At 55.6% G+C, this 25,972-nt stretch overlaps 7 protein-coding genes across 7 annotated transcripts; 4 read left to right on the top strand and 3 right to left on the bottom strand.

Annotated features, from left to right (window-relative positions):
- Positions 1 to 945: 945 nt before the first annotated feature.
- Positions 946 to 2,253, bottom strand: CH63R_06432 (putative Beta-1,3-N-acetylgalactosaminyltransferase 2; the record flags this gene model as incomplete). The annotated part of the gene is made up of 1 exon (XM_018301407.1): positions 946 to 2,253. One exon carries the CDS (start codon positions 2,251 to 2,253, stop codon positions 946 to 948), a length of 1,308 nt encoding a protein of 435 aa, XP_018159257.1.
- A 2,883-nt stretch (positions 2,254 to 5,136) lies between these two features.
- CH63R_06433 (Phosphatidylethanolamine-binding protein) lies at positions 5,137 to 6,009 on the top strand (the record flags this gene model as incomplete). The annotated part of the gene is made up of 3 exons (XM_018301408.1): positions 5,137 to 5,276; positions 5,381 to 5,895; positions 5,972 to 6,009. The coding sequence occupies 3 exons, from the start codon at positions 5,137 to 5,139 to the stop codon at positions 6,007 to 6,009; spliced, it is 693 nt and encodes a 230-aa protein (XP_018159258.1).
- A 540-nt stretch (positions 6,010 to 6,549) lies between these two features.
- Positions 6,550 to 7,701, bottom strand: CH63R_06434 (uncharacterized protein; the record flags this gene model as incomplete). Its single annotated transcript, XM_018301409.1, has 1 exon — positions 6,550 to 7,701. One exon carries the CDS (start codon positions 7,699 to 7,701, stop codon positions 6,550 to 6,552), a length of 1,152 nt encoding a protein of 383 aa, XP_018159259.1.
- A 24-nt stretch (positions 7,702 to 7,725) lies between these two features.
- On the bottom strand, positions 7,726 to 8,228 carry CH63R_06435 (uncharacterized protein; the record flags this gene model as incomplete). The annotated part of the gene is given in 2 exon segments (XM_018301410.1): positions 7,726 to 8,129; positions 8,138 to 8,228. Coding segments are annotated over 2 exon segments (495 nt in total).
- Positions 8,229 to 8,881: 653 nt separating this feature from the next.
- Positions 8,882 to 9,544, top strand: CH63R_06436 (uncharacterized protein; the record flags this gene model as incomplete). Its single annotated transcript, XM_018301411.1, has 1 exon — positions 8,882 to 9,544. The coding sequence occupies one exon, from the start codon at positions 8,882 to 8,884 to the stop codon at positions 9,542 to 9,544; it is 663 nt and encodes a 220-aa protein (XP_018159261.1).
- Positions 9,545 to 10,923: 1,379 nt separating this feature from the next.
- Positions 10,924 to 12,453, top strand: CH63R_06437 (FAD dependent oxidoreductase; the record flags this gene model as incomplete). Its single annotated transcript, XM_018301412.1, has 1 exon — positions 10,924 to 12,453. One exon carries the CDS (start codon positions 10,924 to 10,926, stop codon positions 12,451 to 12,453), a length of 1,530 nt encoding a protein of 509 aa, XP_018159262.1.
- An 8,291-nt stretch (positions 12,454 to 20,744) lies between these two features.
- Positions 20,745 to 22,345, top strand: CH63R_06438 (methyltransferase domain-containing protein; the record flags this gene model as incomplete). The annotated part of the gene is made up of 5 exons (XM_018301413.1): positions 20,745 to 21,183; positions 21,415 to 21,444; positions 21,571 to 21,811; positions 21,893 to 22,268; positions 22,319 to 22,345. The coding sequence occupies 5 exons, from the start codon at positions 20,745 to 20,747 to the stop codon at positions 22,343 to 22,345; spliced, it is 1,113 nt and encodes a 370-aa protein (XP_018159263.1).
- Positions 22,346 to 25,972: the final 3,627 nt, after the last annotated feature.

Raw genomic sequence — 25,972 nt, forward strand, 5'->3', positions numbered from 1 at the left:
AGCATTGCAAATCAATCCATGATTGAGTGATGAAACGGAATGCGCCGTTTCAGAACCCAAAGAGCCCCGACAGACGTATTCCCGTACCTTCGTCAGGCTGTTACGCATACTAAGGTAGCTCCAGGTATGTTGGCTAATGAGACTTACTCCGCATGCTTAGACAACAAGGCACAAAGATATCAGCAACTAACAGCCGAGCATGGCACCGTATGGTGATGCATTTCAAAAAGTTGAGGGTGAAGCACAATATTGACAAGCTTGAAGTTGAAATCGCCCCCACCAGGGTCTTTCGCAGGTTGTGTCCCACCTACCGTGGCCCAAGTCAGGTAACCAGGCTTGCTGGAGGTGTATTTCGACCCGAACGTCCAAGTGGTCTTGCCAGACTGCTTCCAGGTCCCCACGCGACTCCGCCTGTGTAAGCTTTCCGTGTTCGTATCGGTGAGGAGCTACCGTGGTTCGTTAGCCAGCGCGAGTTAGAGTTCTTATGTACAAAGGTCCCTCGAAGCGTGGCACGGACTGAGAACAGGTAGCAGGAATTGCCCCCCCCCGCGAACACTCAAAGCACCCTCATGCTTGTTCGTTGTCAGAACCAACAAAGAGGACAGTTGTCTCAACGCGCCGAGTTTTGGATCCCGGCCAAATTCAGGCTGACCTTGGAACTGGGGCTCAAGACAGCCTTCATTGGGTTTGATGGGCCATGTGATGGCGGTATGCCAGTCGTCGCTTCGGCTGAAGAAACGGTAGAATGACCTTGAAACGACCATAGACGTCGGGAACATGTTTAGACTGGCGAGAGACCAGTCCCTGGTCTGTTCAATCGCCGGCGGTACAAGGATGGAGCCGGCGCCGCAATGTGATGTCGGACGGCCAGAAGGTTGTTCGAAGCTTTCATTAATAATCATCATAAATGTTGGATATCATAAGTGCAGACCAAAACACAAGAAGCTAGTCGCTTTGCCCTCCCACAAACCCCGTCTTTGTAGTCCCCAAGTCCCATATCCCATCACATATCCAGTGCCCATCCTCCCTCGTCCACAAGAAGTCGGGTATCCGCTCAAACCTCGCGTCGTAGCGGTCCGAGACGCCCATCCAGAACCAGAAATCGTGCCAACGTACGGACATGGGCTTCTGGGACTCCGGCTCCGAATGGGAGGTCTTTGGCGCTGGCTTGACGCCGTCCCTGTCGAAACAATCGGCAACCTTGAACCACAGGCTCTCGTCCTTGAGCTGGTGGATGGCAATGGCGTCTTGGCCGACGAGTGCGTGCTGGATGGCGCTAGGGTGCGTCCTCGTCCTCGCCCACGCCGTACCGTCGTGGCGGGCGTCATCGTCGTCGTAGTCGAACTTCTCAGTGCCCCTGAAGTTGACAAAGCTGGCCCTCTCACGTCCGTTCAACATGAGGGTGGCGACCGCCATGTCTTCTCCGGTAACCACATTTTGCTTGCCCTGAAGATGGGCCAAGAGCTGGACCATATCCCAGGTGGCGGTGTACATGGCCCCGTGTGGGAAAACAAGGTCCCAAGTCGGGGAGTAGTAGAGCTCGCCGATGAGGGTCTTGCGAACGGTGCTTCTCTGGACGCCCGTGGCGGCGTCCGTAGATAGCCGCGGCGAGAGGAAACGGTCCCAAAAGCCGCGGGCGTTGAGCCATAGATCGGTGTCCATCTTGGAGACGAACTCGTAATGAAGTTCATGGTCGACGAGCCACTTGTAAAACTCGAGCGTCTTGATGGTGTTGGCCGTGACATCATCCTCGGCGATGTGGTCAAGCACGATCATGTCCCCAAAGGTGCGGTTCTCGTTGGCCACGACCTCCGTCCACCGCGGCCCAGGGTTGGACACGACGAAGCGTCCGTCAAAAGGGACGTCCTCGAACAACCGCATCCACGTCGACCGAATAAGCATGCGGCGCTCAATGTCTGAGGCTGTGGAGATGACTGCCGCAAGCCAGGGCTTTGAGGAACCGTCGGTGGTGCCGTTCTTTGGAGGGTGTTGAGGCGAATGAGGAAAAGGGTCCAGGGCGTACGAGGGCTCCGGTAGGCTGTCGACTGGGTTGCCGTGGACGATGGGTTTCGTGATCGGGGCCTCGAAAGGCTCGTGATGAGGATGGTGGTGACGGTGAGTGAGGTGGAAAGCAAGGCCGAGAAAGACGATGAAACAGATGGCAAAGACACGAAAGAACCTCCGCTGGATGCAGCGACTCAACGACGTCCATATTGCCACGAGCATGGACGAACACGAGGCCACAGAAGCCATGGTCGTCTCTCTGATGTGACGCTGATACTGGGTAGGACGATGAGTTTGATGATGTGCTCGATGAGTAAGTAGCGTTGTCAAAAGAAGGGGAGCAGGAGAGTTCTTTCAAAGTTGAGACGAGATGGGATGGGCACAAAGTAACCGGAACCTCCCAAACGGCCCCTGATACACAACATCACACAACAAGGGTCACCGTACCAGCATGAAGACGGTTGCCTGCAGCTGCGGTGAGGGTGAAGTTCCCGAAATCGGAAGAAATAGCCCCCCCCCCCCCCTCCTCCGGCTGACCGGGCAGTGAAATTGGGTTGGGTCGTGGGTCGCAGTCATCATGGACGCGTACGTACAAAACATGTTTGGTTGGATAGTCAAGCAAGCAGGCAGTACAGAGTACAGTATGGAATATGTAAAACATTGGGCAGCATGTGCGACGGGCTTTCTGTTTGGACTGTGGGCTGTGGGGTGAGCGCCCGGTTTGTGACACGATCGGCATCTCAGCCCTGCTCTCTATCCCTTCCGCCCCTCCCCATCCCAACTCCCAAGACCCCTTGGGGCGGCCCGGTTTTTGGTGTTTGGAGACATTGGTTGTCTTGAAGATGGAGCCATGCTTTCTTGGGTGTGACGTAACGTAGACAAGTGGACGAGATGCTGGGCCACGCGATTCGTTTCCTAAGCTGTCGGGCGCTAGCTAGCCACCCTCGTCCGCCCTGCACAGCCATCTCGGTATAGTACATAGATAGTTTGGCCATGTAATCAGCCACGTGGAGATCCAAGGTCACCGTCCACTTTTCGAGGGAAGGAGGAGAGGGATTGTTAAGTGCGACTGACTGATTCGGCGTAATTAGTGATTGGAACTGCTCAGCCATGACTAACCGCGAGGGAGAGCAAAGAGAAGAGGGAGAAAGGGAGAGTTCTGAGCCGTGGGGGGGGGGGGGGGCGATAGACGGGGCCCTGGAAACTTACGAGATTATACTCTGTATCCATACTGCGGATAGATAAAAAAGGAAAACCATGCAGAGTCGACGGATCGTTTATTGCCCAGTGCACGTCTACCCCAAAAAGACACGTTTTGTTCTCCATGAAGTGGTTGTTCACGGTGTTGCTGGCCCCCCCTCGTCATCGGCCCATGGGGGGTTTTTTTTTTCTCTCGTTCGACCCACGGGACCAAATTCTAATTATTCGGAACGCCGCAGCTTGCTTTCCTATTGGTCATGTTTAACCCGGTCGTCCAGGTCGCGCGACCAGACGGAAAGATGTTGCCAAAAATCCACCTTGGCGACGCCCGGCTGGGCTGTATCGCGATTGTCCCAAGGAGCTTGCTTGGTCTCAGTTGCCAACCGGCCACCGCACTTTCACATCTAGCCCTCCTCAGTCACGGTCTGTGGTCGAAGTGGAAAGATTGACTGTACTCTTCATGTCATACATATCTATCCCACTTGCACACATGGTCCACGGATGCAAAACAATGGAGTTGACGGTTAGCCAAGAAGGCCGAGAGCCAAGCGGGCCGAGAAAGCCAAGCAATATCGACCAGCACAGAGCAACCGGGGGAGGGAAAAAAAAAAAAAGGAGACAGTAGATGTTGTTTTTTAATGTCGAGACTCCCTCCGCTGCTGAGCCAGTTGTCCTGAGCCCGCACACCCTGCAACCAAAGGTCCAAAAAAGCCTTGGGAGGGGGTACCAATGTGACCTTTCTCCACAAAAGAAAAAGGAAGAAAAGAAAGGGGCGCGGATCTCCATAACCTTGAAATGTTGATGTTCTCTCCTATTATAACCGCCCCCTTTGGGCTGTGTGATATAGGAGATCTGAAAATAGACCGATGGACGACGACGGCGGCGGCAACGGCTCGCCGAAACACGGGAGTCTGCCGGAAGAGAAAAAAAATAAATTCTTTGCGCTAAATGAACGAGAAAAACTCTTGCTGCCGCGGGCGGACTGGTTACTGATCGTCACCGAAGGGAGTGAACGACCTTCCAGGCAGCCGGATACTCTAGCTTGTGATACGACCACGTACGATCTGGGTCCGCCAGAAGAAGGACTTAATTTATGTTATCAGTCATACTGACCCGTAGCCCAGAACGGCATGGTCGTAAAGCGAGTCAAGGAATCGTGACCCGTCATAAAGCTTAGCCCGGAGTGCCCTGCGACCCAAACTGCTCGAAGGCCGGTTTCAACTTTCCAAACTGCGGCAGGAAAGTGAAGGGTTTGAATGGCGGACATCCAGTATGTTTCCTCACGACAACTCGCAAGGAAAATATCCCAGGCTCAAGGCAGCAGGACACATCTGGCACCAGGAGCCAGTGTCGCCGAAGCCGCTAAGGAGAGCCGGGCAGATCAACAAAGCACCAAAACCAGCTCACGCAGTGTTTCCCGCCTCTATCCATCTCTATCCATGAGCAAAATCCTGCGTCTCAATACGAGTGAAGCTGAAATAAAGTTGTCGTTCGTGGTCAGACCCGGCATATTTGTTCCCATTTGGGATGGCGCCGGCGCCGTCGCCGGTGCGCAGCGGGGACAGGGGCCGGCTCCGGGCGGGAGGGGTTAAAACAGCTTAGGTACTCTGTGCTTACCCGCGCGTTAGTGCTCCTCAGCGCGCTCCAGCCCCTGGAGGGGGCAGAAAGCACGCCAGAACACATGGGCATGACATCATCATCACCACCACACAAACACACACACACACACACACACACATCGATCACCTCCTCTCCCTGCGAAACCAGTGCGCCAAACACCCAAACCCGCTTCAATTCTTCACCCTTAGCACCCATGACCTGAACCCTCGGCACCAAGCATTCTTGGCATCATATCCTGCTTAACTCACGGCACAACGCACACGCACTGTCTTGGAGGTGAACGCCGTTCGGAACCGGCCCCAGACTTCGACCATGACGGCCTCCTCCCTTGCAAGCAAGTTCCTGGCTGCGGCCGTTGCCCTATGCTGCACCTCAACCGCCGTCGCTTCTCCTCTCGGCGAAGACCAGATCGTCTTCCAGGCCAACGCCGACTTGACTCGCGTCCATGAAGAGTAAACGAACACACAGCAACTCCGCCTCTTCCTCCTCCTCCTCCTCCTCCTCCTCCTCCTCATCTTCATGTCTTGTTCGACGCTTGGCTAATGCGGCTCGACAGGCTCTCCAACGCCCGCATCATCCCCACGGTCCTGGACGAGTTCCAACCCATCCTTGGCCTCTCGGCCGAGTGGTCCTCCTCCGCCGCCGCTGACCTCGGCAACACCCTGAAGCCGGCCAAGCTCCAGTCGGCACCCGCCGTCTCCCTTGTCAGCGGTTCGTCCATGTCCGCCAGCCTCATCGCCACGACCTACGTCTTGACCCTGACCGACCCCGACGCGCCCACGCGCGAGAACCCCATCTGGTCCGAGTTCTGCCACTGGGTCGCCACGAGCAGCTCCCCAACCATCTCCGCCGGCGTCGAGCCCGCCCACCTGGACCCCGTCGTTGAGTACAAGCCCCCCGGGCCGCCTGCCAAGACGGGCAAGCACCGCTACGTCTTCACGGCCTGGGTACCGGCCAACGGCACCAAGGAGAAACTGCACCTGTCCAAGCCGGAAGAGCGGAAGCACTGGGGCGGCGAGGAAGGCCGCGGCGTGCAGAAGTGGGCCAAGGAGAACGGTCTTGTTGCCGTCGGTGAGTCAAATCACAACATTCACCCGGCCACGTTGAGAGGCCCGCGGCGGCGGTGCCGAAACTGACCGATGACCAGGCGCGAATTTCATCTACGCCCAGAACGAGACGCAGTAGTTTGGCGGGACTTCCTCCGATGTGTTATATCCTGCACATTGCCTCATGCAAATGGATAGTGCACGGCGTCTCACCCGAAAAGCAGTAAGGGGAGTGCGAATGAGCGCTCATGATTGTTCAATGTCACTTTACCCTAGTACAACTTCACTCAAGACTGGAATCTAGGATGTATCCATGTTACAAGCGACACTCATGTTTATTTTATTCGAGTGCTCGGAACAGTTCTCATGATTATATCCTGCCGGATGGCCTTGAGGTAAAAAGTCTCAAGATAGTGTAGAGGGTGGCCACATCTATTACGCCGACACTCTGCGTACATGGAAGGCTTCCTCCTTTTGAGCGGAAAAGACGAAGAAAAACCAGCAGCGAGAAACGCACAACCGAACGGACAAAGCATGACATGACCCCATAAATACACAAACCCCACGGAGCCACGATGCCATCAGCACTTTGCAATCCCCCCTCCGTTTCCCCTCGCTTTTTGCGTTCAACTGCTCCTACTCATGTCACTTCATCGCCGTGTTCGATGGAGAAAGAGTCTTAGGCTGTAGATCCAGCAGCGGGAGGGTTCTTTCGCTGTCTCTTGTGGGGTGGCTGAGGGCACTCAGTCTCATCGGCCGTGTGGCTCCCGCTTGGACTCCGGCTGCTCGTGCCCTCCCGGTTCTCCTCGCCGCTGTTGGGCGTGGACTGTTCGCCGCCAGTCTGTCTATTTCCACCGAGCAAGAGCTGGTCGACAGCCAGCATCCCGTTCGTGTCGCAGGGAGCCGGCTGTTCCTGCACCGCAGCACCGCCGTCTCCGTTGGCAACGGGCGTCTCGGCCTCTTGTTGTCCACGTTGCGCTGCTAGGGCGGCCTGGTTCTGGCGTCTCGCCGCGTCCCTCTTCCTCTTCGATTGCCCGTTCCACGAGCATCTCTCCTTGTGCCGGACACAGTTGCCGCACACGATCGAATTCTCATGCCCCTTGAAACAGTCAAGGCTGGCCGCTCTGCACCTCTGGCATTTAGCCTCGTCGTCGACCCTCACTCCGTCCCGCTCAATCCGATCGGCGTGCTCATGCTCCTTTTTGGTCTTTGGGGCTACCAGTTTGCCGCTCCCATTGCCCGAGCACGCTGTGCAGATGCACAAGACCTTCTGGGTCGCTTTCTGCGAGGCTTGGGGCTGGGGAGCTGAGACCGGGGCCGGAATCGGGGCTGAGGGCACTAGGTCCCGCGGCCGTCCATTTATGGGCTGGAAGCCTTGTGTCATGGGCGTGGGCCGCTTAGAGGGTAGAGGATTCCGAGGACGTGCGGTCGCCCCGGGGACGTCTTGGGACTCGTTGGTACCGGCCGGGAAACTCTGGCTGGTAGAAGCGGCAGAAATAGTAGGGACGGCAGAGATAGTAGGGATGGCAGAGATAGTAGGGACGGCAGAGATCGTAGGGACGAGAGGGACGGCAGGGGCGGCGAGGGTGCCGACGGGGCTGGTAGGGATGGTTGGGACTGCCGAGGTAGAAGTGTTGTTGTTAGGGCTGCTGACGGAGTAGCCAACAGAGCCAGCGGCGGATCTTGAAGCAGGCGGACTCTGTGTGCCGGCCTTTGTGCTATATTCAAGGGCGATTCCTAGGGCATCGGAGGCGAGTTCGGGGGGGTTGGGAGCTGCGGCCTCATTTTCCCATTCGTTGCATAAGTAGTCGATTTTCATCGAGTGGCCCATTGTGAGGGAGTTCCGGGTTTCTTTCTATCTGATACTTCGGCGTTGCTTGGATATGGTAGGTAAGAGATGAATGACGGCAAGAAGGGCGGCAGTGGCGATGGGGGTGATGAAGATGCTGAGGATAATAGTCGTGATGGTAATAATGTCGGTGATATTGATGATGCTGTTGATGTTGATGTTGATGATGCTGACAATGTTGTTGGTGACGGTGCTGGTGTTGATGATATTGCCTTGCTGTGTGGTTGCTTGCTTGGCCTTGTCGGAAGAGGATTTGCTTGAATTTGTATGCTGGGCTACAGAAGAAAAGTTTGACTTGACGGAGATACCACGACGATGGGTTCCAGCCCGGCCGTCCACCCTCACCTTCTCTGCCTGGTCCAGACCAAACCTTATGCACTGCGTACCAAGGAACGTCTCTCGTTGGAGCTCTATACACGAGGAAGGAAGCACGCCTGTGACTCTGCGGTATTGTGGACGGCGAGGAAGTAGACGCTGAGAACATGGGAAGGAAGATGACGAATGCCCATTGCAACTTGACCACATGTCGTCTCACGGCAAGGGCCAGAAGCAACAACACGGTCAACACCTTTCCCAGATACAAACGTTCCCCCTGTTAGTTATAGCAAATCATTCATCACGTCACTTGTCAACCGCTCCAACACAGTCCATGTTTCTTGCCCAGTGGTAGAAGAGTGTCCCCAGAAGGGCCCCTGTTCCCATATATGGCAACAGACATCGGTATTGGGATGTTGAGAGATTGCAGTTAGCAAAAGGTCTTGTGGCATACATTCTAGTTCACCTTGTGGCGAGAGATTGGAAGCTGCACGTTCCGTAGATCAGCCTATCCAAAATATCGTCTGTTTATGGACGTCTACAAGTCCACGTCCATGGGGGTTCTCGTCTGGTGTTCCGGAGAAAGGCGGTGCATTACATTCATACACCAGCATCATCAAGCTCCTTGGCACTCGCGCTCTTACCTACCTGCTCACACACACTCAAAGAAACTCATGTTTCCTGCATATTGCCACTAGGATTTTACGAACGTATCCTTTCCCCCCCCCATCCTTCTACAACATCCTCAGCCCTAAGAAGCTTCACGACACATCTTCTATGGCCCTCCCTTCCACCCTTGACATCGGTTTCTCTAGTATCATATACCAAAGCGTCCACTACACTCATCATGAGCACGATGTCACGCTTTGATACATGTGAAAACGGCTCCCCTACGCCAGGCAAAATTCACTGTGCACCAGAAACGATGGAAGCAGCCGATACTCTGGTGAGTCTGCGGAATACCGTATTGGACAGAGCACACGGCTGCTCCCCCCCGAATTCGACCAAACAGCCGACAGCTGAGGGCCTCTACATCACGATGAGTCCGAATTCCGACTCCAACCCTCATCCTCGCCGACACACGACAGCTTCTGCCTCCCGCATGAGCCCCGAACCACGCAATGGCTTACAAACAACAAAGAGCCGGCTCAGGAGTCGGTCCGAGAAAAGAGGCGAAGCCTCCAAAGGTACTGGGCAGATTGGACAGACCGGGGAGACTCCCCACCAGGACAGGGCCACGCTCGTCGACTGCCCCTGCAGCTCGACGAAATGCAAGAGGGGCGTCAGGATTGCCCCCTCGACAAGAGACGTCCATGTCCGCGCCGACGACATCAGGAGAAACGGATTCAAGGCGGAGGAGCCGTGCGTGGCGTGCGCCAAATCGAACCGGGAGTGCTACAGAGGGGCTTACGCCTCGTGCGATACCTGCCTCCGCAGGAAAGAAGCATGCCTGAACAACTGGGGACAATCGAGCTCTGGAGGATTAAGGCCACAGAAAGAAACTGGGTAGTGCCTGTAATGGGGAAGCTTGAACAACATCCTTGCCATCACCATCATCTTCTTCTTCTTCATTTTGGGAGTAAGGCAAGCGAGTAGGCCGAGAGTGTCTCGCATGGCATCGGATGGAGTTTGCGGAACAGGACTGGACAAGCGCAGGGCCGAGATTGAGTGGACGACAGGTTATCCAAGATGTCATAAACAATCATCTATCTATTCTGATCCGAAAGGCCGAGTGCACACTTGACTGGTCTTGGTTAATTTCGCCCACATTGACCAATTTTGTCTCTAACAGGAATAGCGCTGAAGGAGATAGATGCCAAAGTTGCTTTCCCAGTCCTAGATTTTGTCACATCCCGAGGGCTATTCAAGGGACTGAGTGTGAATTAAGGAGTTTGGAAGACGGTGCCTTGTAATGATAATGAGGTCAGGCTATTCAAGCAGCCGGCATAAGGGAAGGCCCAAAGGATGATCCTTACACATACGGTATAGCTGAACGGTTGTAAAAGCTCTACCATGAGACGAAGAAGTGCTGTCAAGGCCGATAACCCTCCAGCAACAGCAGCAGTACCTTGGCGGCCTGGCTGGCGCAATAGTCTTTTATAATGACATGAAACGCCAGGTCTAGGTAGCCCGGCCTCCTAGGTCTATTCTTGATTCAGCCAACAGAAGGAGATAGCAGTCTCGTGCACATGTACAGCCAATCAGCCGCATCAATATCGAAACTGCCACACATGGGTGTCCAGCCACTATTTCACCGGACTCAAAGAAAGGCTTGTCTTACCACAGTCAAAGGAAAAAGTCAGAAGCGGCAACAGAATGTAGGTTGTTTCTAAACTGAAGCAAGACCGGAAAACCTTTGGCGATGGCGGTTGTCGCCGGTGGACCGCCGACACGGCGATACCCAAACGGGCATGTCTACCCGGCCGGGCCACCGATGACATGACCGGCGTAGTAGCATCAACCGGACCCCGCACCGCATTGCCCGCAAAACAACTTGCCTTGGCCCTTGGGGAGGGGGAAGGAGGGGTGATTATGCAAGGGTTTCTGTGGTATTTGGCTCAGTGGCTGGTTCTTCTTCCCTCTTGGTTGAATGTCGTGTCACGAAATACAACAACTCAACACACTGAATCATCCCGATGCATTTGCGAGAGGCGCGTCTGGCAACATTACACAGCGTATCCGAGCATCCGTGCTGTGTGTGTGCCCTCTTCTTTCTCTTAACGTCATTCAACTGGTGTTGCACTCGAAGCTTTCTATCTATCCCCTGTGTCCTCATATCATCGAGCGTTCCGTCTCATTGAGCACTTCATCTGACACCTATCTGTGCCCTCGCCGTTGTGTGTCTTGATTGCGAAGAGCCTCACTTCGACCCGACAGTGCGGAGCAGTCATGGACAAAAGAGCCCGCATTCCCGTCACTCTCCCGGTGGCCAACCCGACCGAGAGCTACTGGCACTATCCCCCCTCCCGCCTCTCAAACTACTGCTCGAGCGCATCACCGCCATCAGAGACCGACACGCTGATTATAGGAAGCGGTATCACGGGCGCTGCTGTGGCCCACTTCCTCCTCGCCTCGCCCTCTGCCGGGACCTCCTCGCAACAAACGCCATCGCCTCCCGACATCACAATGTTGGAAGCCCGCACCGTGACCTCGGGCGCAACAGGTCGCAACGGCGGCCACACAAAAGCGGCGTCCTACAGATCGTTCCTCCATCATGAAGCCACTCTCGGCACCGAGGCCGCATGTCGCATCGCGCGTCTCGAGCTCGCCAACATCCGCGCCGTCCACGCCTTCGCGGCAACTCATCTCAAGGACCGGGAGACGGAGAGCAGACCCTGCCAGACGGTCGACGCGATCTACGACGCCGTCCAGTGGGAGGCGGCGAAACGGGCCATCGAGGCGATGAGGGAAGCCATGCCAGGCGAAGACGCTTCGAAGTACGATCTCTACGACGCCGACGAGACGCAAAGCCGGTTCCACGTCTCGGGCGAGGGGCTCCACGGGGGTGTCGCGTACGAGGCGGGGAGCATCTCGGCGTACCGGTTCGCCACCGGCGTGCTGGAGCTGTGCGTCGACAAGGGCCTGAAGCTCTTCACGGAAACGCCCGCGGTCAGCGTCGAGAGGCTCGACGGGACGGCCGAGAGCGGCCATCGCCGATGGGTTGTGCAGACGCCCAAGGGACGGATCGCGGCGCGGAAGGTGGTGCTCGCGACCAACGGCTACACGGCATTTCTCGACCGGCGGTTCCAGGAGGCCATCGTGCCGACGCGCGGCCAGATCGTGGCGCACCGGCCGGGCTCCAAGATGCCCAAGGAAGGCCTGCCGACGACGTACAGCTTCATCTACGAGGGCGGCTACGAGTACATGATCCCCAGGCCGGCGGGCGCGCCGTTCGCCGGCGACATCGTCATCGGCGGCGGCCTCGTCCGAGCGCCGGAGGAAGGGCTGGAAGAGTACGGGACGACGGACGACTCGCGGCTGAACCCCATCGTCAGCTCGTACCTCCACGAGACGACGCCACGGTACTTTGGCGACAACTGGGGCGACGACGATGACGCCGCCGGGGGTCGGCTACGGGCCGAATGGACGGGCATCATGGGCTTCAGCCCGGACGGGTTCCCGTTCGTGGGACAGGTGCCGGGCAGCAGCGGCGGCGGCGGCGGCAGCAAAGATGAGGGCCTCTGGGTCTCGGCGGGCTTCCAGGGGCACGGCATGGTGTTCTGCTGGATGTGCGCAAAGGCGCTCGTCGCCATGATGCTTGATATGGCCGAGGAGGATAAGGAGGAGGAGAAGCAGCGACTCAGCAGTTGGTTCCCCGAGGCATTTCGGATCACAGAGGCACGACTGAAGCAGAGATTCCATGGGAGAGTGAACCATTCGGCATCGGGACCCTCCAACGGGGGGTGGAATCCGAGCTAGGACAAGATTGAATCAAGAGACAAGCGACGACTGCCTGGCGCCTTGGTTCCAGAAGCCAAGCTTCCTACGCGCCGGACGACGGGCTAGCTGGCATGGTTCGTCGAGGGCTGGAAATAGAGTTCGATCGCGCCCGCCCTGGCCGTTTAGTTTAACCATTCCCTCGGATTGTTGTTGATGAAAGAGAACAGGGGAAGGAGAGAGGCGGGGAGGGAGAGGGAGAGAGAGAGAGAGAGAGAGAGAGTTAGAGAATGTGTGTTTGTGAGTGTGAGTGGTTCGTTCTGGCGGTGTGCAAGAGGGATGCATGAGCATTCGTATCGAGAGCACTATTTGCTTCTTGCTTCGTTTCTTGGCCATGCAACTCGGCGAGCATCATGTGGGATGACGAACACAATAACACGGTGAAAGCTCCGTTGGGAACGATGTATGGAGGGAGGAGACGATGCCGGCGGCATCCTTTCATGATAGTACATGGGTCGTTCCCAGTCGGGCAACTCTGCTGAAAGTCCTCTGCATCGTCTTGTGCATCTTGATATGTTGCGCTGAGTGAGGACACAAGACACATGGGACAGGTAGTACGAGTATATGCGGCCTGTCTGATGCCGTGATGCATGTCGCACCCTGGCATGGGAACGAACAGCAAGGATGGACCAGCCCAAAAAAGGTGATTTGTGTTTGCTGCCGCCCGATCCCGTCATGTCATGCCGTGTACATCGTACGGACTACGGCCCACGGCCCACGGCCCACGGGGGTCTCCCAGCCGAGCGGCACAAGCGGGATTCGATGCTGCCGATGCGCTGGCACGGGCAAGCCTCGCCTTTTGATCGCTTGCAGGTACAGGCCCAGGGTGCCCGCCCGGCTGGGATTAGATTTCACAGGCAGGGAATATCTGTACAGGCTACAGACTGCAAAACGAGGGGCGCGGGGTGCGATACGACAAGCTGTGAGGCGGAAACGGGCGGAGGAGAGGGTGGGATGCATAGAGGGAGAACGACCAACCCCCCTCCCTCCCCTCCCCTCCCTCCCTCTGGTGTAGAACGTGGGCTTGACATTGACAATCATGATCCATCATTGTTCATTGTTCAGATGGAGGGAGGGCGGGTGTTGGAACTAAGCCCTTCTAGCATGGGACAATGGCGACATCAACAACACGGACAACGGCCGAGAGTCTCCACCGAGGAACAGAGAGGGCCGCTAGCTGTGGTTGATTTTATGTGGCGGCCATCCTCTTCTCCCGGCTGTCCGCGGGGCAGCGATTCAAAGGACGGTCCAGGCTTGGGGCGGGCCAAGTAGGGAAGAAAACATGCCCAGAGACTGGTGAGATCGAATGCGACGCTGGAAGCACCCATGGCCTCATTTCTTGCCCGGTGTGCATCCCAAGATGCCTGCGAACTCCTTCCCCCTCTTTCCCACACCCGGCCCAGCAAATAAAATCGGAGCGGTGACCCCTCCCCCCCGGGAACAAGAGGAACATGGAGATATGAGAAGATGGAAGATGAGGACATGAGGAGGGGGCGATGTGGGCGATGCTGTACGCAAACGTTGCCGTCCGTCTGCCTTTGAAAAAGAAGAAAAAGAAAAAGGAGAACCTTGACAAATGCAGCGCAGTCCCCCCCCCCCCCCCGAAAGGCCCGGCGGCGAAGGAGGAGGGAAATCGGGCAGAGAGGGGACAGGACAGAGAGAGAGAGAGCCAAGACGCCTCTGGAGCAAGCGCAGCATGCACGCACAAGAAAACCGACAGAGGGGATACTTGACCCGCAGACGCTGCAGGCACACGGCGCAGAGCCCGCCAATGACTGACCCCTTGGGCTGTGTGTGTGGGAGACGCACGCTGCCGGATGCGGTGAGCGTCAAGGTGTGCTGCAATGCGTGCTGCGGCGTGTGTGCTGTTTGGGGCTGGCTGCTGCTGCCGCCCCCCCTGTTTGTGCCCAGCGCTCGAGAACTTCTCGCCGTATACGCTGTGCTTACAGGTTTGGAGTCGTGTATGTTCGTTTGAGTCATGTCTGGACATTGGACATGCGCGCGTACGTATGCTTTGTGTGAACCAAAGCCAGGCGGCGCATGGTAGGGGGGGCATGGGAAACCATCTCTGGTGTCCACCAACGCCCCGTGGAGCTCCAGCTAGCTCATGAGAGTCAGCTCGGGGCCGAACGTCCGTCGTATTGTGACTTGTCAGCGAGGGATTCCCCGCGCAGACAAACACATGATAAAGGTCAAGCGTAAGTAGGTGTGTTTGTGCATCCGTAGTTCGTCGCGGGTCACAGACATGCACACGCAAAGGTGCCGATCTGCAGGAGATTAGGTCCCCATGCCACCGGTGCTGCACCTGGTGCTGGTGTGGTGGCCGGCGCAAGACCTTCCGACGGATGAGCCCCCCCCCCCCGTGCCCAGAATCCCGAGGCTGTCGAGCCGTCCGACGGCGGCTTCGAATGTTGACCGCCTCCGGCTGAGGCTAGCTTGGGCCTATGGTTTCGCCCTGGACGGGAATCAAAGGAGGCATCGTCCCTTCCGGGTGGGATGACTGATCGATAAGAAGATGGGGAGAGGAGGGGCTTTCATCGGGTTGGGATGATGTCGGTTTGTGATACCTCCGATACATCAGGCTGGCCGCCTTTCCTCGTCCCCTCCCCCCCCCCCCCCCCCCCGGGGGCGGCGAGGTTGCTGTTGATGTTGAAGGTCACTCGCCGTTTCCCAATACGTCCAGCAACTCCTTGTCGCACGCAAAAGATACTTTGGATTGTCTCTGTCCCAGAAGGAAGAGAACCGCCGGGGGACGGGACTTGTCTGCTTACAAATGCGCCATCTCGCTCCGCGATAGACTTGAGACGGGCAAGTCTTGCTGATGCTTGACGCTTGACGTTTGATGTTTGATGTTCCTGCTCATGCCCACCGTTTCCGTTGCCGAAAGGGCTCTGGCAGGGCAAGAAAAGAGCACCCATGCCACCACCATGGGTATGTTCTTTGAGGGGGGTGTAAACAGACTCGCCCCATATTCTTAGGGAGGGGGGCGTAAAACATTCCCCGACCGTTGGTTGAGTAACATACTCAAGAACCCAAGACTCAAGACTATAGCGACTACCGAGTGGACGAATAGAGAGATGGGCCGCCCCCCCTCCCTCCCCTCCTTGATCCCAAGGAATGCTTCCATCCCGACTCCCGGTCCAGCGTGCCATTCCTTTGGGAACATCCACTCTCACTGCAATGGTTGGGCATCCCTCCCTCCTCTGCTCTGGCTGACCCTGACATCTGCCATTCGGTCGTCGTCAAAGGCGGCAGAGTTGCAGCGCTTTATCCGTCTCATGTCCCATCCGCTTGGGCACCCCCCTCCCCATCCCCCCTCCCCCTCCCCCCTTCTCAGCGAGGGAGAAGGGGAAACAGGATCGAGCTGAGGGACACGTCAAAGTATCATACAGATCTCGGCGGTGTGCCTTTCTTACTCTATCCCAACCTCGGCTTGTCCTCTTTTGATTATTTCACTAGCTCGACGAATTGCACTACTTTGTGCATTGCAACCCCCCCCCCCCCCCTCTCTCCAACCGCCAAGGAGGATGATACGGGTCTCGACTCCCACTGAAAGCACAAGTTCAAAGCTTGGGGTCACTAATCCACCCTCCTCTGGCGGCAATGTCGCGATGGCTCTCTGGGAGCTTACATTGTAACACATCGGTACACCCTCTGCCACGGTCATGTCCCCGACCTGTGTGTGGGGGGGGGCGGATGATGCCGTAAAAGAACGCGTGCTGCATGCAGTCTCTCCTCAAAACTATGACAGGTCTCGTGTATTCTCATAATGTAATGTTGATGCGCTCGAGGCTGTCAAACCAAGCTACAATGCGTCCATTGTTTGCCCGTCCGTCTGTCTGTCTCTCTGTCTGCCTCTTTGTCGGTCTGGTCCGAGCATTGTGTGTCCTGGGAGATGCCAAGCAAAATATAGCTTTCTCCGCAGATTCCCCTTCAGAAGGTTAAGGGTGCGACTCTCCCCCCTTAACCTTTTGAACATAAGCAGGTCAAGGTTTTTTGTGATATCTGACAAAGACTTTGTCTATTTGTGATTGACTCCCGGATTCGGACCGGGAGGGGGCCAGAACCCGGCCCAGCGGGCGAGGGCTGGAAGGGTAACCCCGGGCTCGGGACCATGGACCGTGGATTTCTTCTCATCAGATGTCCAGTGTCCAACTGGCGCATTGTCATGTCAAGTCAGCGGCCGTGTCTCGGGAGCCGAATGCCACGCCACTCGGCCCTGCTGTCGGCTCTTTGCAGCAACGCCGGCGGCACCTAGCAGAGGCGAAGCATCATGGCGGTAGAAGGGGGAGGGGGGGCATTGACAGTTCTTCCGATGGTCGCCCAGCGTCAAAACGCGGTTGATCCCTTCTCACTAGAGGTTAGAGGAATGTCTCTCTTTCGGCACTCGGCACTCGGCGCGCGGCGTCAAGGGCGGGGAGGAGGAGGGATGGACAGACGGGCAAAAGATGACCGGCAAAAGACGACCGGCACCCGGACAGAAGTCTCGGTGCAGTAACCAACCGCACTGCTCACGCCCGAGAGGCTGCTCGGGGGGCTGACCCAGATCTTGCGCGGTGAATTTTGGCATCGTGGGGAAAGCGGCAATACGCTTCTCCTTCGGGACGTCGCGCAATCTCACGCAATCCTACCCCCCCCCCCCCCCCCCCCCCCCTAGTCTAAATCTCGCGCGGCTCGGTCTGGCTGGAGATGCGGGACATCAGAAAACCGGCGAGTCCAGTCGCCGGTGTTTATCTATGGGAAAGACGGAAGTCTCCGTCTAGAATAGATTTGGCGGCTCCCTGTAACCGTCCAGCACAAGTGGAGAGAGGCCCGAGATGTGGGCTAGACAAACATGCCCTGTGAGTGGTAGTCGATATCGAAACCTCCGAGATGGCACGGAGGAGTGTAAGAAGATAGATAAAGCCCTTTGTGAAGGGATGTACGGGTAACCTCGACAGCCGTAGGTACCTCGTCATGAGAGCGTCCAGCAGCCCAAGGGCAGGGCGGGCAAGTTGCAGGACGGCCCATCTTAAAGGTGCTGGGTGCTGGATTGGTTGGCTGGCTGGCTGGGAGGGTCTTGATTGCGCGTATTGATGGATCGTGGACTTCACTCCGACCATGTTCCGCCCGCCTCACGACAGGCCACAGGTCTTGGAAGATGCAGCGGTCCAGAGTGAGTCTCCATCAAACCACACAGCTGGCCCCCTCTTTGAGAGTTGCTGGTCTTGCTTTTTCTTTCTCATTGGCATCGCAAACACATCACATTCCTACTAAAAACCTCGTGGGGGGCTTCGGCGAGATGATGGATCACACACATCCGCAACTCGGGAACCCCAGGACCGCCAAGTCAACACGAGAGTCTTTGGTCGCACATCATCATCGGCTGGTCTCCCGGGATCTTGACTGCAGCTCCTGACTCGTCAGGCCATCACGGCATCACAGTCACGGGCCCTGGTCGCAGCCCTAAGGCAAGCCACGTCTGCCAGCACATACACACACAGGCCGCGCATCTCATGGACAGCGTAGAAATCCCAGTTCTATTCTTCTTCTTCTTCTTCTTCTTCTTCCTTCTTCTTCTTCTTCCCATCTCTACGACCCAAAAGCGAGGCTACATGCATACACTACATATGCCTGAATTAGACTTGGTCTGGGTGGGTGGGTGTGGGGGGGTTTTGTTTCTTCGGGTAGCAGCCATGTCCAAAGTCACCTCACCTTCATTCACTCCCCTCCACTTGGGCTGCAACGCTCCCGCATCCATCCCCTCTTCGGAACGCCTCTACGGCGGGATTCCCTCCTGGTCTCGCCCGTGGTGCATATCCAGACGTTGCGAGAACATCAAAGTGATGTGAGAGAGAGAGAGAGAGAGAGAGAGAGAGAGAGAGAGAGAGAGAGAGTATCTTGACATCATGGCATAGCCATGGTGTCATTCATGGGGCGGCGTGCTTCTCTTGACCGGTACCTGTCATACGCCGTGCTACATGTACATACACGCATGCCATGCCATACCTGTACATACCATTGAGGCAGGGTGATGCTAATGCCGCGAGTGCCCTCTTAGGCCCCCCTGTCGTCACCCAATCACATACCCTTTACAGCGCCTTCGTTCCTCATTCCCGGGTCCCCACGTCAGGTCTGACCCGACAGTTTGTTCCCGAAGGATTCTTCCTCCTTGCTCCCCCCTCCAACCCCCGGCGCCGATGCCCTTGCCCTTCTCCCGCTGCCCGCACCACACTGATGTGCGCAGCCACCCCACTGACAGAACAGGCAGACAGACAGACAGTGGACAAGTACGGCAGCCGCCTCCCCCCCCTTTTAGGAGAATGCCTCTCACCATAGCATTAGGCGGTGTCGCCTTCTCAACCTCAAACTTGAGAAAAGTAGGCATGCTAACGGACAACATGTCTGTTGATGAAGCAGCCACATGCGCTACCCACAAAGAGCCGCTCCCTTCTAGGATCGATCGGAGTGAGTACCTTACTTTTACCCACCCACCTCCGTGTGCCTGACGTCGAAAAAGGAGTTTGGTCAGTCAGTTTGCATCGCCCCAAGTGAGGCAAAATACATTCCATCCCCCTAGGCTTGCAGCGTGTGTGTTGTGTGTGCACGAAGTACTTAGGACCCTAGGTTAAGTAGGTAGGTGAAGGTAGGCCACAGCGACCCGTGCAGACGCAGGGTTGACCTGGACACGCACCCTGTCTGCCCCCCCCCCGTCGTCCGTGGCCTCCGTCCTGTCTTCCTCATCCGCCTCCTTCTTCTCATCCCCCATCCATACATGCTGCATACGCTTTGTGCTTCTATTAAGAGTCCGTAAATCTCTTAAAATTCTCAACAGACCCAGACATCATCATCGACTTCATCACCATCTCTCGAGGGACTTGCAGGGGATAGAACGCCACCTCCTCCGCACAACACACTCGACGCACAAACGAACGAACGAACGAACGAACGGCCGACCGACCTGATCGCCAATCTTGTTCGTCCCAGGCGGCCACGGTACAGCCAAGAGAGACTGGAAGCCAGCCCTGTTGTATCAGACCTGAACACCGCCATCCTAGACGGACGCTAGTTAAAAGGTCCAAGATTGCTTGCCAGACCGGCCGGTCGCAGGTTACGGATACATAGACTAATACCACGCAACTCCCCCGCCTCCTGGCTGCCCTTCGTCTGTTTGACTACCTCTTATCAAGAGGTCTTTCAAAGGGTCATTTATCCATCCGACTTCTCACGTCTCTCGCCATACGTCTTGCCGGTACGTACTTGTTTCGAATATGCTGCATCGTGTATCTGCAATCTACAATCTACAATCTGCACTGCTCTCCCCTACACACGCATCCACCCCATTACTGTCTCTGTCTCTTGGCCCCCTTGTCGTCGACACCCGCTCTGGGCAGGAGTAGTCTCGGCTCACCCTTCACGGCCTACCTACACTAGTAGTAAGGCATGGCCATATCGGCGCCGGACGAGATGACAAACCCCCATCATGAATGCCTTTTCTCCCACAACACCCCGTCGCAAGACGTGCCAGAGATCCCGAGGGAGGGAGCGACAGTTAGTCCAGAATCCATCTGCCCGCTTCTTCAAGACTTCCACCCTACTCTTTGGCCGCTCGCGTCCACCTCCACGATCGAGTTCGACTGAGCTTAACCCGGACAAAGCGCCCACACACACACACACACACACACACACACACACACCCATCCACCGAACAACCCTCTTCCCCCATTGTCTCGGGTCCTCCTTGTCGTTCTGCTACACGCTGCTCTTCTTCTTATTCTACCTTGCTCTTCCCCAAATCAGACAGCACGCCTGTGTTGTGAGATTCCCTATCTCCCCTCTTTAGTTCGTTCTCGCCTCCCTTCGACCCTCTAGATCGACGTTTCCGGCCAGCATATCCATCCCTCCCCTCCCCCCTCCAAACAGTTTCCTTTTAGTCTACAAGCGGCACGTTCGCTTCCCCACGCCGCTTCGGGACTTTATTAATCTGACAGTTGGACACAGAAAGCCCGACTGCCAAACACGGACGTCGTCGCCAGCGATTCTGGCCTGGAGAAAGGGTGTCCTCCCAAAGTTTTTTTTTTTTTCTCCCCTATCCCTTTTCTTGTTATCCAACCCCTACTAGGAGGCTGTGCCTTTCAACGTTGAGGAGCCAGCCAGGCTTCGCATCGGGTTACGCTGCCATCCCGCATCGAGGTCTCAGTTGCGCCAATCTAGACATCGCCGTCAAGGTTCCTCTCGCCGGCGGTCGACACCCTGTCGCCGCGGCTCGCTCCAACACTATACTCCATCCCACAATGAATTCGCCACCGAATTCCCTCCGAGCACAACAACTAAGAGACCTCTTGATGAAATCCGCCACGGACTGCCCCCCTTTGACCCAAGAACCGCCCCAAGGCCGGCCCGCAGTAGACGGCCCCCCTTCGCCGGCTGCCTCAGGTCCGGCCGTCATGTCACCATCCGACTCTACCGACACCGCCATCACCGTCGGTTCTCATAATGATAACGAACACGAGAACGACACCGAGAGTCTAACCGACAGTGTGAGGGAGCACATGTATGAGAACCGCCTGCGCTACCACGCATATCGCTCGGGCCGTTACGCCTTTCCCAACGACGCTACCGAACAGGATCGAGACGAGATGAAGCACATTATCAGCGTCGAGCTGTGTGGGAGGTACTTCTTCTCCCCCGTTGACGATGTCTTGGCTAGAGGTGCCGAGGTTCTTGACTTGGGTGAGTATTCCTTCTCGAATGAAACTACAACACTGTGATGCCGATGTTGTGTGTATCATCGTCGTCGTCGTCGTCGTCTCCTTGCGTATCAGTCGTTTCAAGCTGGATGCGTCCGATATTCATTTTGCTTGAGACGGCATGTGATGCAAGCATCACTCACCACCGGCAGACTTTTGGCGCAGCATCTGGTTGTTCTTTTGAGTCCAGACACAGCTAACACTGCGGCTTCAGGAACCGGTCCCGGCCACTGGCCCATCGAATGTGAGTGCAATCCCATCAAGTCACGCTTCTCGATCATTATTGGATGATCTTTCTTCGTCCGAGTCTTACATGTTGCACCGAACCCCCCCCCCCCCCTCCTTTCTCCCTTTATACTGTTAGGTACAGGCGGCGGTCAACTCACATGGGACTTTGCAGTGGCCGATTTGAACCCCAACTCTACCTTTCTCGGCATCGATCTCTCACCCATTCAGCCCCCCGAAGTCCCTCCCAACTGTCACTTCATGGTCGACGATATAGAGCATGAGAACGGATGGGATCTCGACAGAGAACATTTTGATTTCATTCACCTTCGGCACACCCTGCACTCCGTTCGCAATCGCCCGGAGCTCATGCAAAGGGCATACGAGTACGCACACCACTCACTCTTTACTTGATCTGGGAGACCTTCAGGCCTGAGTTTTAGGGCGAGAACCTGACAATTTGATAGGCATCTGAAACCCGGCGGGTGGTTCGAGATCCAAGAACTCGAGTTCTTTCCCCTGTGCGATGATCAGTCTTGTCCGGAAGGGGACAATTACGGCTTCCGAGTCTTCACCCAGTACCTAGAGGCAGGACTCAGGGCACTCGGCTCGGAGATGCATGGCATCCGCGTCGCCGTCGACGAGATGCAGGCTGCGGGTTTCGAACGTGTCGAAGAGGACCGGCGGAAGTGCCCTATTGGCGACTGGCCGGCAAGGCCTGAACTGCGAGAGTGCGGCATCTACATGCGAGAAACGATTCTGGAAGGCCTCAAGGGCCTGGCCACTCGGCCATTCAGAGCCCTCGGCTGGACGGAAATCCAAATCGAAATGTTCCTCTTGGGTGTAAGGGGGCATGTCAAGGAGAGAAATTTTCACTCCTATCTCTTCCACAGGACAGTATACGGGAGGAAACCGCTTGAGAGTGAGATACCTCGCCGATGACTTTCTTTCCCAGGATCGGACGCTTCCTTTCCTACATAAAACGTGCTTTGCGCACAGCTGCATCTTGGGCATTGCATCAAAAGCGGTCCAGCTGGCGGGCTGGTAGGCATCATTATCAATCATCATCGCAATAGGGGCTCTGCATAGGGTTTGGGGCCGTCATTTGGCGAGCCTGATTGGGGGAGGGGGAGACTGACGGACGACAAGCGGTGGCTTCAGCCGGCCTTCGGCACACCAGCTCGTTTGTGTTGCAGCGAAGCCATGGAGGAGTTTCTCGTTGGGCATTTTTATCTTTTCTTCCTTCTTCAAACAGAAGTCATGAGATCATGGGGACCTTGGGTGGCCTTTTTGCTCATTTATGTTTGGAGTCTATTTCCAGCTCGGCTGCCAGCCCATACCTATCTGGACACATGGTATAAGAGACAAGCGGCAGTGGTTGCGACGTTGAGGTCGGTTGATGAGGTGGGAGCATCTCGATGGTGCAAGAGAATAGGGGAGCTCTTGCGAAAGGCTTTTGGTCTCTTCATTCGCTTCAACTGCCGTGTGCACCTTTTCTCAAATCCCAATACGGCACGCAAGAAACGTGATGATGAGCAGATGTCATAATCAACCGTTCTCGGCTGGCGTTCCCACAGAGGTTTGTTGACATGTGCATCCAAGCAAGCACATGCCCTGACTTCTTCGTGTGACACGTTCATCGTATGCTAGACGTGCTACCAGACGGCGATTCACACGCTCCATTATCCGAAACAAAAGCAAGTTGCCATAACCGACGGTCATCATTTTGATCTTGAGTCTCAGCGTGGACAGCCAACAAGCCAATATGTGCTAGTGTCGCAAGTACACAGATGTTCAGTGAGTATAGGCTTTGCGGGTAAAGCCGGTTTCAAGCCTCTCTATTTTGGTGGCATTTGTATGAACGATGAGCAAAGTGTGCCGCCGTCCCTTGGTTTCGTGCGATGGCCGAATTAGCAAAAGAAAAAGTGTTATAGGCAGTGTAGTTCTTCATTTCAGCTTCATAGCATCACAGCATGCATCCTTCTGTACTCAAGTCTCGAGACAGGAGACGTCGGTGATGCTGGCAGCTATTAGCCTAGGTACTTTCTTGCATAGGTTCTGTAGGATTTAAGTCTAGGCCAGCTCCTCAAGGCCCTTCCACTGCGCCAAAATGTTGGCGGAAGAAACAATTCTTCATCAATGAATTGTATGGCACCTAAGGATGAGATATTTCGGTGCTTGCAAATTCCAAGCTTTTTTTTTGCAAGTCTGTTTGCACATGCTCGATATAGGCTCCTTAAAACCAAGGTCCGTTGGTTATCTCACCACGTACACCCACTTCATTCAAGAAATTGCTTTGAAATCTTTTTAGGTAGTATTGCATTCTACACAAGTATTTATTAGCAAAAGATAGTATAGTCAACTGCAGGATCTCCGTGATAGCCACCCAGAAGGATAGTCTACGCAAACTACAGTTATCCAAGGTTATGACTCTGACATTCACGTCTGAAGAGCAACTTTAACCTCGTACCATAACTGCGAGGAGATCTAGCGGGACCGTTTTTCCGAGCCAGGCGTTGCTGCATGAAAGAAGGGTGATCGATTTCAAACACAACGACAGCGGGATCATTCTTGCTTATGCTTGAAGGATTCGGACACAGAAAGCAAACGTGCGATCTGAGGGCCAGACACCTGACAACACACTGCGATAATGCCGCGGTTGTCCCTTGTCATCTGCCATGCTTCTCTCTCTTCTAGTCTGGTTCTACGGTTCGACTACCATGGCGTCAAGGTTGCAACAAAAGTGGAACGAAGGGGACCGGCGGATACAAAAGAGACGGATGCTTTTGTAGAATCGACCTATGTACAAGTCGCGTTACTGGGGCTGTTTAGAGATATTGAAGCTAGGGGACTGACTGCGACTCTAGATTAAGTTATTTGTTTAGCCGTCAGTAGAGGTCGTCGTAGAAGAGAAGGGCTGTAACCTGTATGACTAAATGTTTCCAAACTTGCGCAATAACCCAGAAGATTCAAGAACACGTCTGCCAGAAATATTTCAACCAATCCACTCTATACTAAGATCTACACAGAGTACTCGTTCTTTTTCTTCTCAACAATGACCGAACTTGGTTCAGTCGAAAGAAACTGAGACCAAGCTGTACCGTCCTCCCGAGTCCAATCTGGTCCGTGGTCTAAACACAGGATTCTGCAAAGAGTCTCTCGGCGCCCGTCGTGCTCGATTCCAAGTCAAGCCCCCAGGATTCTCCCGTGGCCTAGACATTGATTTCAGATAGACTGTCTTCAAGCAGGAAGTGTATCTTTGCCCATGTCTGTAGTGTCGTTGCAGAGGCCGCGTAGCTGTCACGTGATGAACTGTAAACTATCGTCTGCGAGGTCCTTGAAAGCACACGGATATTGGACGAACGGGCATAGGCATGGTTCATTCGCAAGAGGGCACCCTTTCGACCAACTGGGTTCAATGTCATGAGGCATCTGTGGCATGCCCCATCGACACGCTGGTCGTTGACGACATATACGCTCTCCTCGCCCATGTAGCCCGCAACGAAGCGCACAACCTACCAGCCCTCAAAGACAATCCAAGTCACACGATACGTGCTACTAACTAAGCCTCTCTCTCTCTCTCTCTTATTCCATGCCGTGTTTGAGACAGCATTGGCCCGACCCGGTTTGGTTATCCACGGGTGCGCGCCCATCAAAGCGGTTGGCGGAACTGGTTACTTGCACGAGAAACGGTGTCGGTTGAGTGTCACATGGAGAGGAACCGGCCGCCTTCGGAAGTGTAACGGTAGAGCAGGCGAATGCTGACCACTGTCTTTGGAATCTCGGAGGTCGGCTTCGTCATCGGGGCTGACGGCGTGACCGGAATTTTTTCGATGATGACGAACATTGAATTTTAAAGCCCAAATGGTCATCTCGAGAGTTGCTGACAGAGACCACCATGCATGTTCTGTTCTGTTGTTTCCTGGTTCTCGAAGCTTCACGTCCAGACAACGGGCGACGAATGGCGCAACAAGCCAGAACGAACACAAACCACCACAAGCGCGGATTCCCTCACCCTTGGCTGCGCTCTATTTAGGGGCCAAAAAAAAAAAAAAGTCGTGCCTCGTATATGCAAACACTTCACAAGCGACGACAGCGTGACCCGCGGAAACTACTGCTTCCTCCCAGGGAGGGGCGGTGAGTAAGTCCCTCCCCCCTCCCCAAACCATCCCAAGGGCCATAACACCTTTCACATATAGACGAAAGATAAGGGATTGGTCTGGTTGGTGCCGGTTGGCGGCCTGAAGCAGCGCCCGCCCTGCAGGGTTGCGGCACAGTCCGCAGGAGGACGGCCGAAAAGGGCCCGTCACCGTCGACTTTTGGAGCCCCGAATCCCTCAAAAGGGCATCGCCGGGAAATTGCCAAGAGTGGCAGACGTGCCGCAGGGTAGCACCCATAAGCTGCAAGACGCTTAGGCGACGCAGAGGCCCCCCCCCCCCCCCCCCCCGATTTCAGCACCTTATCTTGAGTGTTTCGCTCACCTGAGAAAAGCGTATCAATAAGCACTATCGGGACTGAGCCTTCATTGGAGTTTGCCGCCCGCCGTC

This window comes from Colletotrichum higginsianum, chromosome 4 (genome assembly GCF_001672515.1).
Source record: "Colletotrichum higginsianum IMI 349063 chromosome 4, whole genome shotgun sequence".
In the NCBI taxonomy this organism is placed as follows: Eukaryota; Fungi; Ascomycota; class Sordariomycetes; order Glomerellales; family Glomerellaceae; genus Colletotrichum; species Colletotrichum higginsianum.